The sequence below is a fragment of the Bos taurus genome, chromosome X, assembly GCF_002263795.3.
Source record: "Bos taurus isolate L1 Dominette 01449 registration number 42190680 breed Hereford chromosome X, ARS-UCD2.0, whole genome shotgun sequence".
Taxonomy (NCBI): Eukaryota; Metazoa; Chordata; class Mammalia; order Artiodactyla; family Bovidae; genus Bos; species Bos taurus.
In genome coordinates this window covers 87,077,648-87,100,250 of record NC_037357.1, presented here as the reverse complement: position 1 = coordinate 87,100,250, position 22,603 = coordinate 87,077,648, and the positions used below count along the sequence as shown (strand labels likewise).

Here is a 22,603-nt window from a genome sequence, read left to right as displayed (position 1 = left end):
TACTGACAGGAGAGACAAACCGCGTCGGCGCAGAAAGCTGTTGGGGGGGTGGGGGGGAGGAACATGGCGCAAGCTCTGTCTGAAGAGGAGTTTCAGCGGATGCAGGTACCGCTCGGCGAGGAAAAGCAGGCTAGGCGACGGGGGTGCGGGGAAGAGAGAGATTGTGCCACTGGCTTTGAACAGGGGTTGGTTGGGATGGACCTTGAGTCTAAGAGGTCTGGAGAAGGGAAACTGAGGCTCCGAGTGGTGAGACTACTGGATTCTAAGAGACTGTTGGGCTCTCAGCGGTTGGATTCTGTTAGCCTTGTGGGTGGAAGAGAGATCTAGCGTGGGTGATACCTTACTGAGACCTGGAGGGGACGAGACCTTTGGGAGACACCCTAGGTGGGCGATTATATTGCTGAGCTTTGAGGGAAGGAGATCCTGAGAAGGCGAAACCATTTTGCCTGGAGAGGAAGGAAGCAGGCGTTGGGTTGTTTGCGTCATGGTGGGGGGAGCCCTGGAGAAGGCAATACCATTACTGGTGGGAGGTAGACATTTTTGTGGGAGATACCACTATGTCAGGGCACTGGGGAAAGACCCCACATGTTGTCATTGTTCTTGGGAGGTGGAGCTTCTGTGCAAGGGGTGGTACCATTGGATGATTAGGGGTGATCCCATTAGGGCTGGGGTGATGAAGGCCCTGAATGGGTAATACCATTAATCCTTGTTGGAGAGAGAACCAGAGGAGGTGAAAGAGTGATACCCTTGGACCACGTGGAGAGGAGATCACCGGGCTCTGGGAAGGTACCCTGAGTATTCTGACCACTTGATTCTTTTGGTGGGGCTCTGAGATGGGATGAAAGGCCAAAGGGGACCCTTGTTGACATAGTTCCTTACTGGGGAATACCATTGGATTTTGTGCGTGGGCAGACTCAAGGGGGGAAACCCTGTGTAGGGTCTGTGGGAGGACAGAAGGAACTCCAAGTGAAGACAGATAATCCATTGGTCCTTGAATGAAGGAAACCAGTTGTCACTGTGTGAAGGACCCTGAGGGTGGAAGGGCGAGATAATTGGACCATAAAAGGGGAAGGCCCTTGTAACTTGTGCATAAGGGTTATCCTATGTGAGTAAGGGTAATCCACCTAACCCATCCAAGGCCTTGTGGGGGGAAAACCCTGAAGGGTATAGGTTCATCTCATTGGATCATGACTGGGGAGATCTTGAGGGGTGTAGGAGACCCTTGAGTGAGGAAGATTGATTCCATTAGTCATGAGTGAAGGGAAAACCATTGGACTCTGATGGATAGAGACTCTTAAGTGGGTGCCAGGGGTGTTCTCATTGGATCAGGAGGAGAGGGTCCAGGAGTGGACAGGGGCAGGAAAGGTTGTATAGGGGCCAAGCCCTCTCCCCTTTAGCAGACCACCCAGGAATGGAGTCTAGTGCCATGGGAGAGAGGGAAAGGTCCTGGTGCTGTAAGGGATGGTTGTTCTGGGAAGAACTGGCCTCAGTGCCCTGAGGGGCTGATAGGTAGGGATATGCTGTTTGGAATGCCCCATACTTCACTTGTCCTCGATTCTTGAAAGGGATCTGGACATTTTGAGAGCCTTGCTTGTGGGGACCCCAGGCAGCCCGTTTTTACTCAGTGAAATTGGTCATAATACCAAGCCCTCTTCCCTTGGGAAAAAGGGAAGAAGGCAGTCCCCTGCCCCCTATTCAGGCCAAGAGGATAGACAGCACCTCTGATAGAAGACTGAAAAGTGTTTAGTGTGTGACGAGGCCAGCCAGGGTGAGGAAGCCGACTTCATCCTGAGGGCACGGAGAGCCATGGAACACACAGGAACAAGAGATGGACTGGGTCAGCACTGTGGCATCGCCTGGAGTCATAGTTGGACTGAAAGGGGAGAGTGGAGGCAGCAGGGAGATGTTCGAGGCTGGCTGTGGTCAAAGGTAGAACTGGAGAAGGTGGGACAGGGGCTGAGTGGCTGGACTCATTTGGGATGCAGCAGGCACAGGTCTTTTTTTTTTTCCCAACGTTTTATATTTATTACTGGGTCTCAGACTGATAGTGAGGAAATAACATCATGAGCCAAGCATTACAGTAGTGATGTTTTCATTGTGATTTGGCTGCTTAAAAAAGTGGTCTTAACATGTGAGGCACAGGTCTTAAGAGTGATTAAAAAGGCACAAGAAGGGCAACAGGGTCTCTGGGGCTCAGAGGGTTGGTTCCCTCCTCATGAGGGTAGGGGGCACGTTCCTGCCAAATCATTTCCCTCCATGCTTCCCTCTCAGGCTCAGCTACTAGAACTCCGGACAAACAACTACCAGCTTTCAGATGAACTACGCAAGAATGGTGTTGGTGAGCCAAGAGGGTCTCATTAGATGGGGGTGGCTCTGGGGGACAGAGGCCAAGGGGGAAAATACCTCAGAGGCCTGGCAGGAAGACCTTTCAGCTCCTTACCACTGACTGAAGCTGAGACTCCCTGATTTCCCCACACCAGAACTCACCAGTCTTCGACAGAAGGTTGCCTACCTGGATAAGGAGTTCAGCAAAGCTCAGAAGGTACTTCCCTCCACCTACTCACTCACCCAAGTTTCCCTGTAGCCATCTGACTCATTCATTTGTCCAGTGAGCACCTGCAGTGAACCAGCATGTAACCTAATGTTACATGTTGTCATCAGTCATTCAGAAATTTCTCGTGGAAATCTCCTTTGTTTGGTAATTTTATCTAATTTTGTTTAATTTATTGATTAATTTTAGTTTACTCTTACTTCATTTTTAATTTCAACTACTTATTCAAAATAATCAAATTATCAGTAAGTCACCTTGACTTTGCCTTCTGTCCCCTACTCACATTCCTGCCTTGTGCTCCTATTCCCCACCCCGTCCTGGTCCTGTTGGTAAAGTGAGACTAAACCTACCTCTCAGATCCTTTGAAGGTGAGATAGCATATAACCTGTCATGGCCGCTTAAGGCATTCAAGGCCCTCCTTTGTCTCTTTCTTAACTGCTCTGTCCCCAAGCATAGCACAATTATACATAGTATGTGCTCCACAAACATTTGCTAGATGAAGGAATACAGAATGCAGAAAGTCTGGCAGTCAGAAAGCTGGGCTTCTCTCTCTTTGATGGGGTGCTGATTTCCCAAACTGGCAGTGTCCTCAGCTGCCCAGAAGAGGAACAGCAGTTTCCATGGTTCTTTGGAGGGATCCACATAGACATGTTTGGACAGATGTAGCAATGAAGCCATAATTTCTGAGCCCAGAGATCCAGCCTGTGAAGGGTTAAATACTATGACCCGTGAAAAGCTCAAGAGCTTAAAGGAAAGGGTGTAAGCAGGGTGCTCCATACTCACTCCATTCCTTTGAGCTATAAATTGTTGTGTGAGTTCTGTGGTTATAGACACCCCCATCCCTCAACCCCTGTTATCATTGTGTCCCCTTGACATTTGCCACAATCTCTCCATACCCTAGTGAGGGAGTCCATCTCTGTTCACCTTATCTCTCTTCCCATGCCCCTCACCTTTAGGCACTGAGCAAGAGCAAGAAAGCTCAGGTAAGGGGACCCCTGGCGGGTAAATGTGTCTGGTAGACTGCCTTAGAGGGGATGTTTCGGTATGCTGGGATCTCCTTGCACTGGCCTTTCTTTCTCTGTGTGTGCACTTGCATCTGTGACTACCTCCCAGCCATGTGCTTTTGTGTCTGTCTTTTGTGTTCCTGTTTTGTCTCTCTGTGTGTCTTTCTCCCTTTTTCTTTATCCTCCTCTCTGAGCCTCTCACTGTCTCTGTCTTCCTGTTCTTCTTGGATTCTTGTTTCTCTCCCCAACCTTCTCTTTGTCTTTCCCTCACCTGTTCCTGTCTCTGCCATTGTTTCATTTCTTCTTTCCCTTTCTTTGTCTCTCTTGACTCCTTTTTCCTCACTCCCCTGTTCCTCTCTCTTCCTGGTTCATTTCTTTCCCTGACCCCCTCTCTCTGTTCCATTCTCCCTCTGTTGATCTCTTTGTTCCTATCTCTCCATCATCCTACCTTTTCTTTTTCTCTCTCTCCCCCTCCCCATCCCTCTCTCCTTTCTCTCTAACCTCCTTTCCCCATATCTGTTTTCTTTCTCTCCAATTTCTATATACCCCTCTTTTACTCTCATTCACTCCCATGTCTTTCTCTCCCTCCCTATCTCCTCTTTTATTCCTCCTTATATCTCTCTTTCCCCTTGTATCTCCTGATTTCACCCATCTCATTCTCTGTACCCTGTGTTCTCCCCTCAATGTCATTTTCTCCATTTCTGTTTCTTTGCCCTATTGCTCCATCCTTTCTACCCCTGTTGGAGACCTGGCTTACATCTGCCACTGCAGGAAGTCGAGGGGCTGCTGAGTGAAAATGAGATGCTTCAGGCAAAGCTGCATAGCCAGGAGGAGGACTTCCGCTTGCAGAACAGCACGCTTATGGCCGAGTTCAGCAAGGTGCTGGTGCCCTGGATAATTGAGGGGGGGTGCGAGGGGTAGGGATGACATGGGTTATGGCTGGAGGGCTGCTGAGGGTGGTTGGACAGAGGCTGGCCCTGACTCACTGTCCATGGTGCTGAAACACAGCCTGGAACTGTGTTGGGGGGCAGTGGTTTGACAGATGGGACCACTCACTGCTGGGATTAGAAGGCTGCAGGCCTTAATGTCAGCTGGTTCTTGACCAGGTCACTCCTTTTCTTTGAGCTTCAACTCTCCTGGTGTATATTTTGGGGCTGGTGCTATGCAGCCCCAGGTTATTGGGGGGTCTTAGGTAAAATTCTTATGCTTAGTATGTGATAGAAAGATGTTTAAGCTGCTTCCCTTTTCTCTTCTAAGTTTTTAATGTCTTTTAAGGGGAGAAGTCTCATGGCAACAAAATAGGTATTTCCAAGGCTCTACCTGAGAATGTAGGGCTCGAGACTTCAAAAAAGAAAACAAAGCAAAGTATGTTTGTATGCAGGTACGCAGTATGGAGTATGCAAGTATGCAGGTACGATACCAGAGGCAATTTAGTAAGTAATAGTAAAGATCCAGAAGGCCTCGATTAAACTGTCGGCTCTGCCTTTTACTAACTGTAACCTTAAACAATTCACTTAAGCTCCCTGTTTCTTGGTTCCCAAATGTTAAAATGGAAAAGCTGATAATGGCAGTACCTGCTTGGCAGGGCTTTTGTGTGAACTGAATCAATTAATGTCTGCAAACCACTTAGAACAGTCTTGCACATAGTATCAGCTTAAGTTGGTGTTAGCTGCTGATAATACTCTTTTATTAGTTCATTTTCCCTCTAAAATATTTCTTGACTATTTAAAAGGTTTATATCTATTCTATGGCCTTGCCCTGCCTCAGCCCTTACCACCTATTACCTGCTCTATTCCCACAGCCTCCTTGCTGTCTCCTCACTTCCAGCTTCTTGTACCAGGCCTGGTCTAAAGAGTTCTGACCTGCAGATCTTACCACATTGCTCCTTTCCACAGTACCTCCCAGTGGGTCCTTGTCCCCCAAAATTCAGAACCCCTGGTGCTCACATGACAGCTGACATCATTGCCTCACTTTTCACTGCTGCCTTCCTCCAGCCTCAATGGTATCATGGTTCTTGCTGGGTGAGCTGGGGCAGTTATTCCTCCAGAAATCCAGCTCGTGTTTCTCAGCACCTGCCCTGAGCTAGGCACTGGGCCAAGTATAGAACCTCCTTCACACTCCCCCTCCTCCTCCTAGAAGCTAAAAGTGCTCACAGGGAGGCCTGAGTTCAAGGCCTGTCTCTGCCACTTATTTGCCAAGATATTTCAGCTCAGTTGTTCCTTCAACAAATAGTTACTGAGCCCCCACTGTGTGCTCTGTGTTCTGGAAATAGTTCTAAGTAGCACAGAATAGTCTTCCTTGGGTAGCTTGTATTTCTGGGAGTGGAATGGGAGAAAAAATGGTACTATAGTAGACAAATAATAGCACCGATAGCTGACAGTTATATTGAATTTACTGTGTGCCAGGTCCTATTCGGGCTTCCCTCATAGCTCAGGTGGTAAAGAATCTGCCTACAATGCAGGAGACCTGGGTTTGATTCCTGCGTCAGGAAGATCCTCTGGAAAAGGAAATGGCAAACCACTCCAGTATTCTTGCCTGAAGAATCCCATGGACAGAGGAGCCTGGCAGGCTGCAGTCCATGAGGTCGCAAGAATTGGACACGACTGAGCGACTAAACCACCACCAGGTCCTATTTATGGACTTGCTTGGTGGCTCAGACAGTAAAGAATCTGCCTGCAATGCAGGAGACCTGGGTTCAGTCCCTGAGTTGGGAAGATCCCCTGGAGAAGGAAATGGCAACCCACTCCAGTATTCTTGCCTGGAGAATCCCACGGACAGAGGAACCTGGCGGGCTACAGTCCATGGGGTTGCAAAGAGTCAGACACGACTGAATAAGTAGGTCCTGTTAGTTGTGCTTTACATTATTCACTCGTTTAATTCTCTTGGCAAAATGATGAGATATCATTACTATCAGGAAAACAGTCCCAGAGAGATGAAAAAATTTGTGCCAAGATCAAATGGCAGAGTAGAAATTCACGTGCAAGCAGTCTGGCTTTGGAATCTGTGCTTGTGACCCTATGTTATGAAATAAAATTTAATTGTGAATCACAATTTATGATCCAAAATTTTTCAGAGATGTAAGAAATTAAAATCATACTAGGTAAATTTAATCATAGTTTGTGCTAAGTAAGAAAGAAGTGAACAAAACGCCATGCTAGCAAGTATTATTGTTTCTGTGTTGGGGAATATTACTTGAAAGGTGACGTTTGAGCAGAGCACTGGTGGTTGCAAAAAAGCCAGTCATATGAAAGAAATGGTGCTTTGGGTAGAAAATATGCCAGACAATAAAATAAAAATTCTCTGTAGGCCTCAGTATTCTCATCTGAAAATGGGGACAAAGGATCTTGTCAGGTCTACTGTCCAGTAGTTGAACAGGGGGCTGGCTTAGTTTGATTTGCATTGGATTCTTCATGAGCTCTCCCAGGGCTAATGATAGGGAGCTGTGGGCAATACTGACCCTGGAAATGCTCTGAAAGCTGTCTGTGGTGCCTTGGCTCCCAGATGCAGACTGCTTCACAGAAGAGGGCTGGCAGTGGGGCCATCCATCATGTTGACATCTGGGACCAGCAACTTGTAGAGGAGCCTGAGGTCTTGAATTGTGACTGTGAGGTTGGATGTGGGCAGGTGGAAAATTGTTCTCAGTATTCTCAAATCTTCTGTTACTCTTTCACTTCACAGCTGTGTGAGGTTGTTTAACATCTGTGCCTCAGTATCCTTATCTGTGTAGCCTCTACATCACAAGGGTGTTATGGGAACTAAATGAATTGTAAAGTACATTGGCCAAGTGCTATGTATATTTCAGCAAATGCTGTTCTGATTCTTTGCTTTTCTGCCACCTCACCTGTCCCCTGCTTAGCTCTGCAGCCAGATGGAACAGCTGGAGCGGGAGAACCAGCAACTGAAGGCTGGGGCTGCCAGAGAAGGGGCTGCCCAAGCTGGGAGCCTTGTGGATGGGGAACTACTGAGACTGCAGGCGGAGAACACAGCCTTGCAGAAGAACGTGGCAGGTGTGTGGACACCCTGCTGGTAATGTGGGGACCTTGGGGCTTGAGTCAGGTGTTATCTTCCCTCAGAGAAGGGACAGGCTTCAGAATCAGGCTTGGCCCTGCCGTGAAGCAGTGTTATGACTTTGGACAAGCCATTCCACCTCTCTGAGCCAAAGCTTTGTCATCTACCAAGTGCATGCACCTGGAAAATTGTAATAGAGATAAGAGGTGATAATCTTTCTGAGTTTAGTTCAGCACCTGATACCTAGAAAGTGTTACAGATTAGCAGCTTGAACATCAGAAAGGAGATGTTTGCTAAATGGAGAAAGGGAAGGCAGGAACGTTAGGAAGATTCTGAGCCCAAGTTGTCAGTGGGGTCTGGGATGAAAGCTGAAAGAAAGCTTCATCGAGTGTGGGAGTGTCCTGATATGTGGACTTTTGGAGAGCAGCTGGGGCTTGTAGGGTGGTAGGTGATAGTTTGGTGATCAGAAGGGAGACTTTGTAGAATGTGGCTGGGGATTAGAGGTTGTAGAAGGATTCAGCTGTAAGTGGAGGAGGGTGGGTATCACCATCACCTTGGAGGACTGGGTGGGGCTTAAGGATGGAATTGGGTCTTGGGAAACTAACTTGGGCTGATTTGATGGTAGATAGGATTTCTGTGGTTGGTGGGGCTTAAAAGATTTGTGAGAAGTGGGGGCTGAACCTTGATTTTGTAGGCTTGTGACCATTGGAACAGGGTTTCTGCTGCCAGTGCTCCCTCTATTTGAGGTGAGTCAGGGGTCTTCAAAGACTACCTCATCCATCATATGTCTGTTCTGCCCACTAGCCCTGCAGGAGCGCTATGGGAAAGAGGCTGGAAGGCCCCCAGCTGCCAGTGAGGGTGAAGGGGACCCCCCAGGGGGCCCAGCTTCCCCTGTTGTGGCCCCCATGCCATTGGCAGAAGTGGAGCTGAAATGGGAGATGGAGAAGGAGGAAAAGAGATTGCTCTGGGAGCAACTGCAAGGCTTGGAGGTGAATCTGGGTCTGTTGGGGCTGGGGTGCCAGAAGGCAGGTGGATGCCCTGCCTCTGCCTGGTAATGTCTGTGACATCACCATCTTGTGGGCTGATGGATTAGGAGGGCAGGGAAAGGCACAGGTCCTACCTCCTGCCTTGCTGATAACAATTCCCTCCCTCATCCATTCTGGCAGACCTTGAAGCAGGCTGAAACATCCAGGTTGCAGGAAGAACTTGCTAAGGTGGGGCTGCTAAGCTTTCCCTGGACTTTGCCTTCACCCACTCCCTGCCTGCCATGCTTCCATTAGTAGGATAGAGGGGCAGATTATCTCCTCAAAGCCCAATTTCATCATCTGTGAAATGCAGAGACACACATTTATGTCACAGATATGCTTTCAATATGATATGGGCTAATGTCCCTCTGTGTCTTGTGCTTGGCAGGTCCCATCCCATCCTTCTGTGTCCTCCCAGCTCTGCTTGTTCATTCATCTGTCCATCCATCCATCCAAGCATTTATAGACTGCTGGCTCTCAGGGACTTGAGACCCAGTGGTGAGGCAGCTAATTATGATCCTGCTTTCCAGGACTCCCAGCCTAGCTATTCTATGATGTGGCCATCAGTCAATAGATTGGGGGCATATGTTGGGCTTTGGAGCCAGAGGAGCTGGGTGGAGGTCACATTTTTGCTGCCGACCAGCTGCCCAACCAAATTACTTAACCCTTCTGAGACTGTTTCCCCATTTGTAAAGCCAGTAGTGTTCACTGCTCAGGACAGTTTTGAGGATTCCGTGAGGTAACATAAGTAAATCCCAGTTTCCAGAAAGGCCTTAGTGGAAAGTGTCTGTAAACATGAAGTTAATTTTTGTCTTTATTAATAATATTCTCATTGTTATCACTTGTCTGTAACCCCTTCCCCAACCTCAGCTCTCCGAGAAACTGAAAAAGAAACAAGAAAGGTAAATTTCTTTTTTTCAGAGCTGGGGAGGAAGGGGTTTGGGGGGGACTAGGGAGGAGCTTGACTAGTGGAACTGATCCATATACATCTATCTTTCTGTGCCTAGTTTTTGCCGTCTGCAGACAGAAAAGGAGACACTATTCAATGACAGCCGGTAACTACCAGGGTTGGGAATATTGGTAGATAATATGGCAGTGCCCAGCATGATTAACCGAAGATCCTGGGGCCAAACTAGGAGACTGGGCCTCTGGCTGTGGTCAGCGTGTCCCCCCCTCCACCAATCACCCCCAGGAACAAGATTGAGGAGTTACAGCAGCGGAAGGAGGCTGATCTCAAAGCCCAGTTGGCTCGAACTCAAAAGCTGCAGCAGGAGCTCGAGGCTGCCAATCAGGTGAGGGGCTGGTTTCTGAGATCACTGGGACAGGGACGGGGCTGCAAGTCTGGGCAGCTCTGAGGTCCGTGGAGGCTAGCTGGGGAGTCTGATAGTTCCTGTGTTAGAAATATAAGGACTGAATGCGTCCTGGACCCCCTAGGAGTTAGGAAAATGGAAACTTGGGAACCCTGAGAGCCCTAGGGGTTGGGCTAGGACTCGGCATGAATCAAAAATCTCAGAGGGGCTGAGGACTAGGGCTCTGTGTGCCACAAGTGTGGATGAATCTGAATTGCTGGGGTATTAGAGATAGGAATCTGAAGAAATCTGTGGTCACTGGACTGGGACCAGGAGTTGGAGCAAGTCTGAACTCTCTGGAGGCTAGGTAACTTTTAGAACTACGGACACAGCTGGCCCTGGAGGCTGAGTGCATTTGAAACCTTCAGAGCTTGGGAGCTGGGTTGGGTCTTGAGATACCTGGGAATTTGGATCATGTGAGCTGGGTGGTCCTGAGACTCCTGGGGACTGTGGATAAAAAACTGGTGAGTCTGAGACATCCAGAGATTGGAGCAAAAGTCTGGGGAGGTTTGAGGCTCCTAAGGGTGTGGGGCTGGGTGACTTTAATGTCTCCAGGCTTCCCTTTAGAGTGAATGTGTCTGAGGTCCCTTGGACTGGGGGATATAGTGGCTTTGAGTCTAAGACCTCTCGGAGCTGGGGACAGAAGTCTAGATAAAGCTGGGTCTTCAGTTAGCTGGGTCTGAAGATCCCCAGAGACTGGGGGCAGGAGTGGCAGATGAGGTGTCGGTCTGAGACCTCACCAGGAGCTGGAAACTATGCAGTTGTATCAGTTTGAAACTTGAAGGATCTGTGGCTGTGAGTTTGGATGGGTCAGAGACTCTTGGGGACTAGGGACATGGGAGTTGCATGTGTCTAAAACCCCTGGGGGTTGGGGTCAGGAGTCTGGGTAAAGCTGTAGTCCCTGGGAGTTGAGTGTGTCTGAGAATCCTGAGGCCCCTGTGCTGGACTCTGGGTGAGAGTGCATGAGACCTCGCATGATTGGGGGCTGAGTGAATTTGAGATCCCTAGGACTGTAGGTGTTTTCTGAGGTGCTTAGGACTGGGATGTATACAGGGGTGTGTGAGGCCCCTTGGGATAATGACCTAGAGTGTGGGTGAGCCTGAGATCGCTGATAGCTGGGTAGCCCCAGACCCTCAAGTGCTGGCAACATGCTTCCCCCTTCCATAGAGGAGGTCTGTATGGTTATACGTACCCCAGGGGAGGCTGAGGTCTGGAATGGGCTCCCCTGACCTGGTCCCTACAGAGCTTGGCAGAGCTGAGAGATCAGCGGCAAGGGGAGCGCCTGGAGCATGCGGCAGCTCTGCGAGCCCTACAGGATCAGGTATATTGTACTGAGCGGGCTTGGGGAGGTGGGGGTGAGGGCAGATTGAGCGGGTACTGTGCAGGCAGGCAAGGACCCAGGGGTCCTGCTTCCCCTGGTCGTGGTTCTTGTGGGTGTGTCCTTTCTTTCTTGGCTGCGGGTAGGTCCTGTCTTCCGGTTCTGGACCCACTCTCACTTGTTGTGGGGTGGGGCCAGGTGTCCCTCCAGAGTGCAGATGCACAGGAACAAGTGGAAGGACTTTTGACTGAGAATAATGCTCTGAGAACTAGCCTGGCTGCCCTGGAGCAGGTACAGGATACATGGGAGCCCATGCTGATCCCTCCCTAGTTCCCCCATCTCCCTCTGCTTGTGATCCACATTGGGGTAGGGTCGCCTGGACTTCATGCTGTTCTCCTGCCTCTGCTTCTATCTCATTCTCAGCTTCTTTCTCTCGGCTTCCACCCCTCTTCTCTCTGGTCCCCCATCTCTGCTTTTCTTATATTCTAGTTTCTCACTGGTAAAAAGCCAAGAAGTGTACTAATCTTAAGTGTACATTCAGTGAATTGTTCCTGTCTGTATATTTATCTATCTCCGTGCAACCACCACCCAGAGGAAGATATAGAGCATTTTCAGCATCCCAGAGGCCCCTATTACCTCTTTTCAGTCAGTACTTCCCCAAAATAAGCACTTGTCTGACGTTTAGCAACATAGATTAGTTTTGTTTGTTCTTCAACTTCATGTAAATGGAATCAGACACCCAATCTTATGTCTGGCCTCTTTCTTGAAGCATTCTATCTGTGAGGTTTATCCATATGTAGCACTAATCTGTTTTGCTATCTCTGTGTACTATTTCATTGAATGAATATACCACATTTGTCCAATCCCCTCTTGATCACTTTGACTGATTTTCTCTTTGAAATTCTCTCTCTCCTCCTGGCTCTCCTTTCACCTCTCTCCCTGTCTCCCTGGGAACATCTCGTGACTTGCCCCTGGGGCCTCTTTCACTCCACTCCCATTTCCACCATTCTTTCCAGATCCAAACAGCAAAGACCCAAGAACTGAATATGCTCCGGGAACAAACTGCTGGACTGACAGCTGAGTTGCAGCAGCGGCAGACTCAGTATGAGGACCTCATGGGACAGAAAGATGACCTGAACTGCCAGCTCCAGGTGACACCTCTGGCTTGCACCTGTCTCCCCCTAGTTCCCTAGTTCTGGCTTAGTGGAACTTCCCATGAGGTGCGGTGGGAAGACCATGGAGTCAGGCAGACTTGGATTCCAGTATGACGTCCGAGCTTATTAGCACCAGTGTGTCTCGGACCAAGTCATTTCACTTGAGATTGAGCCTCTTCAGTTAGTTAAGATAGCCAATCTGATTCCATAATAGAAACCAGAATAATGGTGGGAGAATTAATGCTGAGGAGCAGCTAGGGGTCTCTGCATGTTTCTAATCTAGAAACGGAGAGACCATCACTCACTTGACCAGACGTATCTTGGGTGACCAGCACCTCCTGGGGGCTCTTTATCAAACTCACTCCCTTTGTCTCTGCATTAGGAGTCACTGCGGGCCAATAGTCGGCTGCTGGAACAACTCCAGGAACTCGGGCAGGAGAAGGAGCAATTGATCCAGGAACTACAGGAGGCTCGGAAGGTGGGCAACACTGAGGGGGTCGCCCAGACTGTAGGGGCACAGGTGATGTGGGCCAACCCAAGGAAATGGGAGGGGGCATAAAGTAGCCACTTCTATGAGGAGGGGTGGGTGGCTTAGCCTGGTCAGTGAGGCTGGGGAAGAGGTGCACTTTGGCTTGTTCCTTTGCCCTTACTTGGTTTTGGAGAGGAGGTTGACTGGCGTCCTCCTGCCTGCCCACCAGAGTGCTGAGAAGCGGAAGGCTATGTTGGATGAGCTGGCCATGGAGACGCTGCAGGAGAAGTCCCAGCACAAGGAAGAGCTGGGAGCAGTGCGACTACGGCATGAGAAGGAGGTGCTGGGGGTGCGGGCCCGCTACGAGCGTGAGCTCCGTGAGCTGCACGAAGACAAGAAGCGGCAGGAGGAGGAGCTGCGTGGGCAGATCCGTGAGGAGAAGGTGGGTGGGTAGATGATGGTGCCCTTCTGCCTCTAAAACCTGGGGAGCGAAGCACTGCTGATGGGCCAGGGGGTGGCATGGGTGAGGTTCCCACTTCTCCACCTGGCCCATGGTGGCCTGCTCTCTCACAGGCCCGAACGCGGGAACTGGAGACTCTTCAGCAGACGGTAGAAGAACTTCAAGCTCAGGTACACTCAATGGATGGAGCCAAGGGCTGGTTTGAACGGCGATTGAAGGAGGCTGAGGTGAGTTGGTGCCTGGGGACGCTCAGAGGCTGGCTGAGAGGGTACCCATGGCAAACCAAGGGACCAGGAGTGGTCAGGCCCTGGAAGTTTCTGAGATGCTCTGGACTTGAGCATCCTCACCGCACTTCCTGGCTCAACAGCACCCCTCTGGAGGGGAATGGGGCATGGTCATCAATCAGTAGGGCAGAATGTCAGCGGTGCAGATTTGAAAAGGCACCTCTTCCTTCTTCCATTGTGCTTCTGTCAGGAATTTATTATAATACAATCATTCTACTTTTGTTCCAACCACAACTTTTACTACCAGTTTTTGGAAAACTGATGATAGTACATAAGAGGCTGTGTCACATGGCAGTAAAGAACATACAAGCTGGAGCCAGTTGTTTGCCTGGGTTTGAATCCTGGCTAGGCTGCTTTCTATTATAGCTGTGTGGCCTTGTGCAAGTTATTTACTTCTCTGTGGCCGGTTTTCAACATCCATAAAAAAATGATAACAATAATACTTGCTGTCTAGGTACTATGGGAGGGTTCTATAAAATGAGGTAATGTATATAAAGTCCCGGGTGGTGCTAATGGTAAAAAACCTGCCTGCCAATGCAGGAGACGAAAAAGATGTGGGTTTGATCCCTGAGTCAGGAAGATCCCCTGGAGGAGGAAATGGCAACCTACTCCAGTATTCTTGCCTGGAGAATGGACAGAGTAGCCTGGTGGGCTAGAGTCCATGGGGTTACAAAGAGTTGGACACTACTGAAGCGACTTAGCATGCACAACATTCCTGGCGTGCAGTAGTGCTATGTTATGTTTTATTAAATAAGATGTAAATGCAGATGTTGGTCCTTGATGTGACACTTCTGCATCCAGTGTTCCCTGTGGGAGTGTCTTCTCTGCACACCCAGGGGCCCACTGCAATCCCTTACCCTCCTCACTGGGCGTGATGTTCTCTGGGGGGCTGTGGTCAGACCTGGGACTTGTCTTGTAGGAATCTCTGCAGCAGCAGCAACAGGAACAAGAGGAAGCCCTCAGGCAGTGTCAGGAGCAGCACACCAGGGAGCTGAAGGTACCTACTGTATGACAGCATTCCTCTCTGGTGGGAGGACTGAGGTTTCCCAGGCCTTGGCCTGAGCTGCCTTCTGCTTTGCAGAGCAAGGAGGAGGAGCTACAGGGTGTGCAGGAGCAGCTCCGACAGGCTCAGGAGGAGCGGGACTGTCACCTGAAGACCATCAACAGCCTGAAGCAGGTCCCTGGTCCCTCCTGAGCCCTTGAAACACCCTGGGGATCAGCATGCAGTGGTGGGACAGGGAGGGAGCACACCACAGGCAGCCATGCTGGCACCCGCAGCCATGCTGTCTCTCTCCCACAGGAAGTGAAGGACACCGTGGATGGGCAGCGAATCCTGGAGAAGAAGGGCAGTGCTGCGGTATGACAGTACATGCTTGGGAGGTGTTCACGCGTGGCCCACTCCTGCCCTGTGGTGCCCCACCTGTGGGCCCACCAGGCCTCAGCCCCCTTCTTTCCGCCTTTCCCCACAGCTCAAGGACCTCAAACGGCAGCTGCACCTAGAGCGGAAACGGGCAGATAAGCTGCAGGAGCGGCTGCAAGACATTCTGACGAACAGCAAGAGCCGCTCAGGTGAAGGGCCCAGAGCACAGGGGAGGCTGAGGTGTGGGGAGGCGTAGCCTGGGCCTGAAGGCTGGGGCTGCTTCCTGTACTTTACTCTATAGAGCACTCCTGTGTCTTCTGTCCCTCTTGAACTTTGTCTTTTACCCTGTCTCTGCATCTCTCCCTCCTCTGTTTCTCTCTCTGCATTCTCTTTCTGGGCTCGCTCTCCTTTTTGCTGTGTCTCTTCTGTTTCTATCTCTCTGCCTCCTCATTTCATCTCTATCTGCCTTTCTCTCCCAGCCTTCCCTCTTTAGTTCTCTCTTTTTCTCATCCTGCTCTTTTCTTCTCTCTATTCCTTTGTCTCTCTCTCTCCTCGGTCTCTCTCATCTGTCTTTGTCTCTGTCTGTCTCCTCACTACCCCTCATACACTCCCACACCTCACCTAGTGTCTCTCAGTCTCTTGTGTTCATTCTCTCGTTCTGTAAATATGGACTGAGCCCTTACACTCACATCTGGGGTCCCTGATAGGAACCCCCTACCCCAAGTCTCAGTCCTCCAGGAGTTTCCTATTGAGCTGGGGAGACAGACTTACAATCAGGTAGCAGAACTGCCATGTGATCATTATGCAGTTAAAATCTACATTATTTCTGCCACTTAAGGCAGAAGATAAAACAGAAAAATTTGAATTGCCTCAGACTTTTTTTTTTTTTAACAAAGAAATGGCCTAAAACTGTTTAAATAAGTTGCAGTGATGGCTCTGGTGCATTTCCTGTATCACAAGTGAGAGAAAACTTGCTGCCTGTCCTTCCCCAGCCACCCTGCTCTTGCTGGAGACCCTTGGCTTGTTGTGTCAGCCCCCTTCCCTGACACTCAGAAGCAGCTGCAGGAACAGAGGCACATGCTTGGTGGCTGTGTTTCAAGTGATCTGTCAAAAACGGGTGTATTTCTCACCAAATCACTGTCTCGCTGAGGCACTCAGTCTCCTGAAGTTACCTCTCTTTATAAGGGAGGACTTTTATTTTTCTGTTGCAAGTTGCTGTACAAATCAATAAACAGATTCAAACTGTGTGCCATACATTCTATTTGTCCATTAGGAAAGTCAGATTTAGGTGTATGCCTCTGAGTCTATCGCCATCTTTTCTCTCTGTGTCACTACTCTGACTTGTGTCCTAAACCAGCATCTCTGTTAGCCTCTATCATCTGCTCTGGCTTGTTGTCTATCTGGGGTCTTCTCTCTGCATGCGTGGGTGCCCCTGTGCCCTCTCCAGCTATGGCGTACCTTGAATCTGAGTGCATACGCCAGTTTATGCCCATTTGTGCCTGCATCATCTCTTTCTCCCCATCTTCACCTTTGTTTCACTTCTGGCGTGTGTTTGCCTAGAGAAACAGCTCTTTTTTCTGCTTCTGCCTTTCCCTACCCTACTGTCTGCATCATGCCTGAGCGTCTCTTTGCCTCTCTCCATCTCTGTCAAATCTATTTCTGCCTCTTCCTGCCCTGGGACCCTGGGGGATTGGGGCTCAGATTTCTCTTCCCTCTCTGCCCAGGGCTCGAGGAGCTGGTTCTCTCAGAGATGAACTCACCAAGCCGGACCCAGACTGGGGACAGCAGTAGCGTCTCCTCCTTCAGCTACCGCGAGATCTTGCGGGAGAAGGAGAGCTCAACTGTTCCAGCGAGGGTAAGGGGCAGGGAAGAACCTACAGCCCCAGCTTCTACCCACATTCTGGGCCCGGCACACATATATTCTTGTCAAGTTTTCTTCAAGCTCACAAACTTGGATTCAGGTTGCTAAATGGAGGATGAACAAATTATTTTCTCTGACCCTCTGTTTCATCATTTCTGGGCGAATTCTACCTTTCCTGGTGCCATAAAATATGTGGCTCATAGTAGGTGCATTATCCATGTAGGAGATCCTTTTTTTTCCCAATTCATAGTTATCACTGGGCTTCCCTCGTAGCTCAGTCAGTAAAGAATCTGCCTGCAATGCAGGAGACCTGGGTCGGATTCCTGGGTCTTTCAAGAAGATCCCCTGGAGAAGGAAATGGCAATCCACTCCAGTATCCTTGCCTGGAAACTCCCATAGACAGAGGAGCCTGGTGGGCTACAGTCCACGGGTCGCAAGAGTTGGACATGACTTAGCGACTAAACCACCACCACCATAGTTATCATTTATTATTGTCGTCTATGTCAGCTTCCTTGCCAGACCCTTATATTTGGAAATGACTTTTTTATCATTCTATAAGTAGTTTGTGTACATTGTAGAGGGGCTTCCTTGGTGGCTCAGTGGTAAAGAATCCGCCTACAATGCAGGAGACACAGGAGACCCAGGTTTGATCCCTGGGTTGGGAAGATCCCCTGGAGGAGGGCACGGCAACCCACTCCAGTATTCTTGCCTGGAGAATCTCTTGGATAGAGGAGCCTGGTGGGCTACAGTCCATAGGGTCACAAAGAGTTGGACACGACTGAAGCAACTGAGCATGCATGCACATACATTGTAGAAAAATTAAAAAAACACAGCAAAGATTTTTTTTTAAATCTAAGGAAATCACATCTTTACCATCCAGAGATCACCACTATAAATTCTTAGTTCATACCCTTCTAGACCCCTCTCTCTTTTTTTAAACCTAAATAAGATTGCAAGTAACCAACTGATTTCTACCATCCTAATTGGTAAACATTCAAGTGATGTGGGTTTGATCCCTGGGTCAGGAAGATCCCCTGGAGGAGGAAAGGTCTACCCACTCCAGTATTCTTGCCTGGAGAATTCCATGGACAGAGGAGCCTGGTGGGGTACATTCCATGGGGTTGCAAAGAGTCGGATACAACTGAGCACTCACACATCTTCTGTAGTACTTTGACCTTAATCAGATTTCTCTGCTCCTGCTGCTAAGTCGCTTCAGTCGTGTCCGACTCTGTACAACCCCATAGACGGCAGCCCACCAGGCTCCCCCGTCCCTGGGATTTTCCAGGCAAGAACACTGGAGTGGGTTGCCATTTCCTTCTCCAATGCATGAAAGTGAAAAGTGAAAGGGAAGTCGCTGAGTTGTGTCTGACTCTTAGCGACCCCATGGACTGAGCCCACCAGGCTCCTCCGTCCATGGGATTTTCCAGGCAAGAGTACTGGAGTGGGGTGCCATCAGATTTCTCTAGTTGGTCCCAAAATGTCCTTTATTGCTGGTTTTATGAAAACCAGCATTCAATTTCGAGCACACTTGTTGCATCTGGTTGCTTTATGTCCCTTAAATCTCTTGAATCGAGTGTGATCCCTCATTTTCATGACATAATCCTGTAGAAGAGACCAGCCCAGTTAACCTGCAGAAAGTGTCCCACCTTTGGGATTTTCCTGTGGGCTTCCTGGTGGTGTCATTTAGTTTGTTCTTCTCTCCCCTGATTCTCCTGCCAACTGGGAGAACTCAGGGGCCCCAGGCTCTCCCTTCATGATCTCAATAAGTCTATACTGTGTGTGGTGTGATGGTTCTTGTCTCCCTCTTTAGGCAAAGGGGGATCCAGAGTCTCTGAGGGTGCCAAGACTTGTCTATAGTTTGTCTGCAGCCCCAGTTGCAAAGCCCACCCCCGGCTTGGTTCTCCTCAGTCCTGGATCCTATCCCTGGTGACAGTGCTGAGCCTGGGCTGGCCTCTCCCCCACTCTTCCCTGCAGTCCTTATCCAGCAGCCCTCAGGCCCAGCCCCCACGGCCAGCAGAGCTGTCAGATGAGGAAGTGGCTGAGCTCTTTCAGCGCCTGGCGGAGATGCAGCAGGAGAAATGGATGCTGGAGGAGAAGGTGCCATCTGCTTGCTTGTCCTTGCTTGGCCTTCCTTGGCAAGGAGGCTGGGGTGGCAGGAGTTGGGGGTGGAGATGGGGCAGTATCTGGCCAGGCCCCTCCTCCTGTGTAAACATGCTGCAGTTTAGGGTCTGAGGTGGGCTGGGCCACCCTGCAGGTGAAGCACCTGGAGGTGAGCAGTGCGTCCATGGCAGAGGACCTCTGCCGGAAGAGCGCCATCATTGAGACCTATGTCATGGACAGCCGGATTGGTAAGTGCTCCCTCCCCAGCCCTCACCCCTCATCCAGCCCCTCACCTGCCCCTGCCTTCCCTGCCATCCAGAGCTGTGGCCTCTCTCTTCTCACGGAACTCACCAAAGTTATTGCAAACACCACAGGTGGTGGAGTAGGGAGCCAGCCAGGCCAGGACCTTACTGTCTTCCTCTCTACCCCATCTCTCTTCTCGGTTCCTCTCTCTTGTCTGAGGCTCTGTCATCTCTCCACCCTCCTATCTTGAGTGTCTTTCCTTCGCATTCTTCTTTCTCCTCCCTGTGTTTCTTCCCCTCCTTTCTCTCCCTTCCCTTCTTTCTGCCTCATCCCTGCCCCGCTTCATTATGGCTCACTGTTCCTACTGCCTGTCTAAATGGTTCCACCACTGGAAATTTTCATTCTCTGGATACATAGCCCTTTTAGGGTCCTTCCCTCCTCCCTGCTCTTCCTCCCCTCTCCTCCTTTTCCTCTTCCTTCCCCCACCCCATCTTTGTTTCTTTTGTTCCTTTCTTTCAGACCTCCTCCTCTCCCTGTTTTATTAAACCTTAATCAGAACAATACCACTTGACCCATGCTGAGAGCTGACTGTGTTGTACACAGTCATAGGCATTTTTCCATGAGTGAGTTCTTATCCTGATTTTTCAGGGCTGCACAGCTAGTAAGTGAAGCCAGGGTCTCACATGGCAAAGCCTCTGCCCCTCCATTAGGCTGCTCCTCCCATTCTTCTCCCCTACTCCCTGTTTCCCTCTTTCCTGTTCTGTCTCTGTCCATCTTGGCCAAGGGGGTGGTTCTCAGCTTGGGTCCTTGCAGATGTATCTGTGGCAGCAGGCCACACAGACCGCAGCGGGCTGGGCAGCGTCCTGAGAGACCTAGTGAAGCCAGGTGACGAGAACCTTCGGGAGATGAACAAGAAGCTACAGAACATGCTGGAAGAGCAGTTGACCAAGAATATGCATTTGCACAAGGCAAGTGTGGCCTACCAGCCCACCCCTTTGTCTAGCCACACAGCCCCTGGGTCATCTGCCAGTTCCCCCTTCACCTACCCCATTCACTGTGTGCTCCTTCCCCCTCATCTTCCCATCATCCAGTCAACGTACTCACTCTCAGTTTTAATCTTTCACTCTTCCTTCTGTCCTTGTATCCACGCACTCATCCAGTCATACACATTCAGCCACTCTCCCATCAGCCCACCAACTATTTGCCCGTCTGCCTTGCTACCTGTCTGATCATCTGCACATATCTTTGCATCCATTTCCTGACATCTCTCTCTCTCTCACACCTAATCATCAGTTACCCCTTGTCTTGCCTTTCACCCACTTGCCCAGCCCTCTGCCTGCCCACCTGTTGTCCTCCATCTGTCCTCTGAACACTTCATCTGTCCACCTGTTTGCCTACCATGGATCTTCCATGAATCCACCCATGTGTCCACTCACCCACCCTGCCATCCAAGTATTTCCCCGTCTCAGGGTAAGTCAGAAAGGATACAGGTCCAGCCCCTACCTCGGAGAAGCAAGCTCACTATTTAGTAGATAAGAAGGTGGTGGGGATAGGGGTACAGCAGATGAACCACTCCCATGTCCATATCTCTGGCTCTAGGCACCCCTCACCCCCTCACACACAGCACACACACCTTTCCTGAGCCCAGCCCACTGCTGGGAGCTCTGGGATTTCTTCAAATACCTTCCTGTCTCAAGCTAGACATACCTGGAGATCGAGGGGATGAGATGAATGACACCCAGGCTTGGTGAGGGTGCCATTGCCTGCCACCTTCTCTGACCCCTGATGGCTCCATTGTTTCTTAGGACATGGAAGTTCTGTCCCAGGAAATTGTGCGGCTCAGCAAGGAGTGCGTGGGGTCCCCTGACCCTGACCTAGAACCAGGAGAAGCCAGCTAAAGACCTGCAGGCTGCACCCACTCCCTTCTGTGGCTCCCAGGACACCATTCCCTTGGGCTGTGGTGGGAAAATGGGGGCTGGGGCCAATATCAAATAGGTTGGGAGACTGGACGTTAAAGGGGTTGGAGGCCTGATGGCTGGTGTCAGTGACCCTGTCTTAGGGCTGAGGCCGCTGGGGAGTGGGGAATCCTGAGGGGAGGGGCAGGGTTTTCTCTTCCTCCTTGGTCCTGGCTCCCAGGGGCCTTTGCCTTCATCTCTGCATGAGCTCTCCCTCCAAGAGACCAACACTTTTTAATTTTATTTTATTTTTTAATTTATGTCTGGAAGCCTGGCTACTCTGCATTTGGGATTGGGGATGTTGGGTGGGGCATGGTCCATGTTCAGCGTTCTAGCAATGTGTGTGTGTGTAACGGCTGTGCAGCCAAAATACCATCTGGCCAGATGGGCCCACCCACTCACTGTCTGCTCTGATTCTTTCCAACTATGAGGGATGTGCTTGGGGTAGGGAGGTTACTGGAAGGGGGAGGGTGGTCACTGGGTGCACCTTTTACTCTCTTCCCCCACCCTCAGCCAGCCTGTCTCCAGTTACAGTCTCAAACTGAGTGGAGCAGAAATACCCACAGACATGTATGTGGATGGATCTGTTTGGGGTGTGGGTATAGATGAGTGGACAGATGGAAGGATGGATAAATGGTTGGATGGACTGACGGATAAAGTGGAATGTTGCATGGATTGGTGATGGTAAATAAATGGATGGATGGATAAGTGGGTGAATAAATGGACAAATGGGTTGCTGGACAAGTGGATAGGTAGAGGAGGGACAAGTAGGGATATAAATGGACAGATGGATGGCTTGGGGGATGTGTGGATGGATGAGTGGCTAGGTTGATGGATGAGCTAATGGGAAGACTAAGGAGTAGGTATAATAAATGATAGATAGAGCTATGGATGGGCTTCCCTGATAGCTCAGTTGGTAAAGAATCCGCCTGCAGTACAGGAGATCCTGGTTTGATTCCTGAGTCGGGAAGATCCGCCAGAGAAAGGATAGGCTACCCATTCCAGTATTCTTGGGCTTCCCTTTTGGCTCAGCTGGTAAAGAGTCTGCCTGCAATGCAGGAGATCTGGGTTTGATCCCTGGGTTGGGAAGATCCCCTGGAGAAGATAAAGGCTACCGACTCCAGTATTCTGGCCTGGACAATTCCATGGATTGTATGGGGTCACAAAGAGTCGGACACTACTGAGTGACTTTCACTTTCAGTTTTAGAGCTATGGATAGATTAGATAGATGGGTGGTGGTGGGGAATCCATATGGATAGGTTGGTAAATAGGTGTATGAGGTTAATATACAAATGGATGAGTGAATGGGTAGGTGAGTTAATGACTAGATGGATAGGTGACTAGATGGTGAGTTAATGACTAGATAGACCCATCTAAATGGATAGATGGGTAGGTAGAAGGAAGGGTAGAGAAATTGATTGTGTGAGTGGAAGAATGGATGGATAGGTGGGCAGTGGGTATG

At 50.0% G+C, this 22,603-nt stretch overlaps 1 protein-coding gene across 8 annotated transcripts; it reads left to right on the top strand.

The window, feature by feature from the left end:
* Positions 1 to 54: 54 nt before the first annotated feature.
* Positions 55 to 21,539, top strand: GRIPAP1 (GRIP1 associated protein 1). Of its 8 annotated transcripts, XM_010821897.3 has the most exons (27): positions 55 to 105; positions 664 to 786; positions 2,272 to 2,338; positions 2,481 to 2,542; positions 3,508 to 3,534; positions 4,327 to 4,434; positions 7,412 to 7,562; positions 8,368 to 8,552; positions 8,730 to 8,777; positions 9,459 to 9,490; positions 9,596 to 9,643; positions 9,781 to 9,880; positions 11,181 to 11,258; positions 11,454 to 11,546; positions 12,272 to 12,406; positions 12,792 to 12,887; positions 13,108 to 13,320; positions 13,452 to 13,565; positions 14,542 to 14,619; positions 14,704 to 14,799; positions 14,923 to 14,979; positions 15,092 to 15,191; positions 16,707 to 16,837; positions 18,818 to 18,940; positions 19,098 to 19,191; positions 20,000 to 20,154; positions 20,992 to 21,539. In XM_010821897.3, exons 1-27 carry the CDS (start codon positions 64 to 66, stop codon positions 21,082 to 21,084), a joined length of 2,649 nt encoding a protein of 882 aa, XP_010820199.1. In that variant the 5' UTR covers positions 55 to 63; the 3' UTR covers positions 21,085 to 21,539. The 8 variants fall into 8 exon arrangements, with proteins under 8 accessions (XP_010820199.1, XP_059739370.1, XP_059739371.1 ...); XM_059883387.1 differs by lacking the exon at positions 8,730 to 8,777; XM_059883388.1 differs by lacking the exon at positions 11,454 to 11,546.
* The last annotated feature ends 1,064 nt before the right edge of the window (positions 21,540 to 22,603 follow it).

Excerpts from the sequence above, each read along its gene's own strand:
- GRIPAP1 (XM_010821897.3), top strand. The coding sequence starts at position 64 with ATGGCGCAAGCTCTGTCTGAAGAGGAGTTTCAGCGGATGCAG. Across the intron at positions 8,553-8,729 it reads AGCAACTGCAAGGCTTGGAG|ACCTTGAAGCAGGCTGAAAC; the intron begins GTGAATCTGGGT and ends CCATTCTGGCAG. Across the intron at positions 19,192-19,999 it reads TGTCATGGACAGCCGGATTG|ATGTATCTGTGGCAGCAGGC; the intron begins GTAAGTGCTCCC and ends GGGTCCTTGCAG.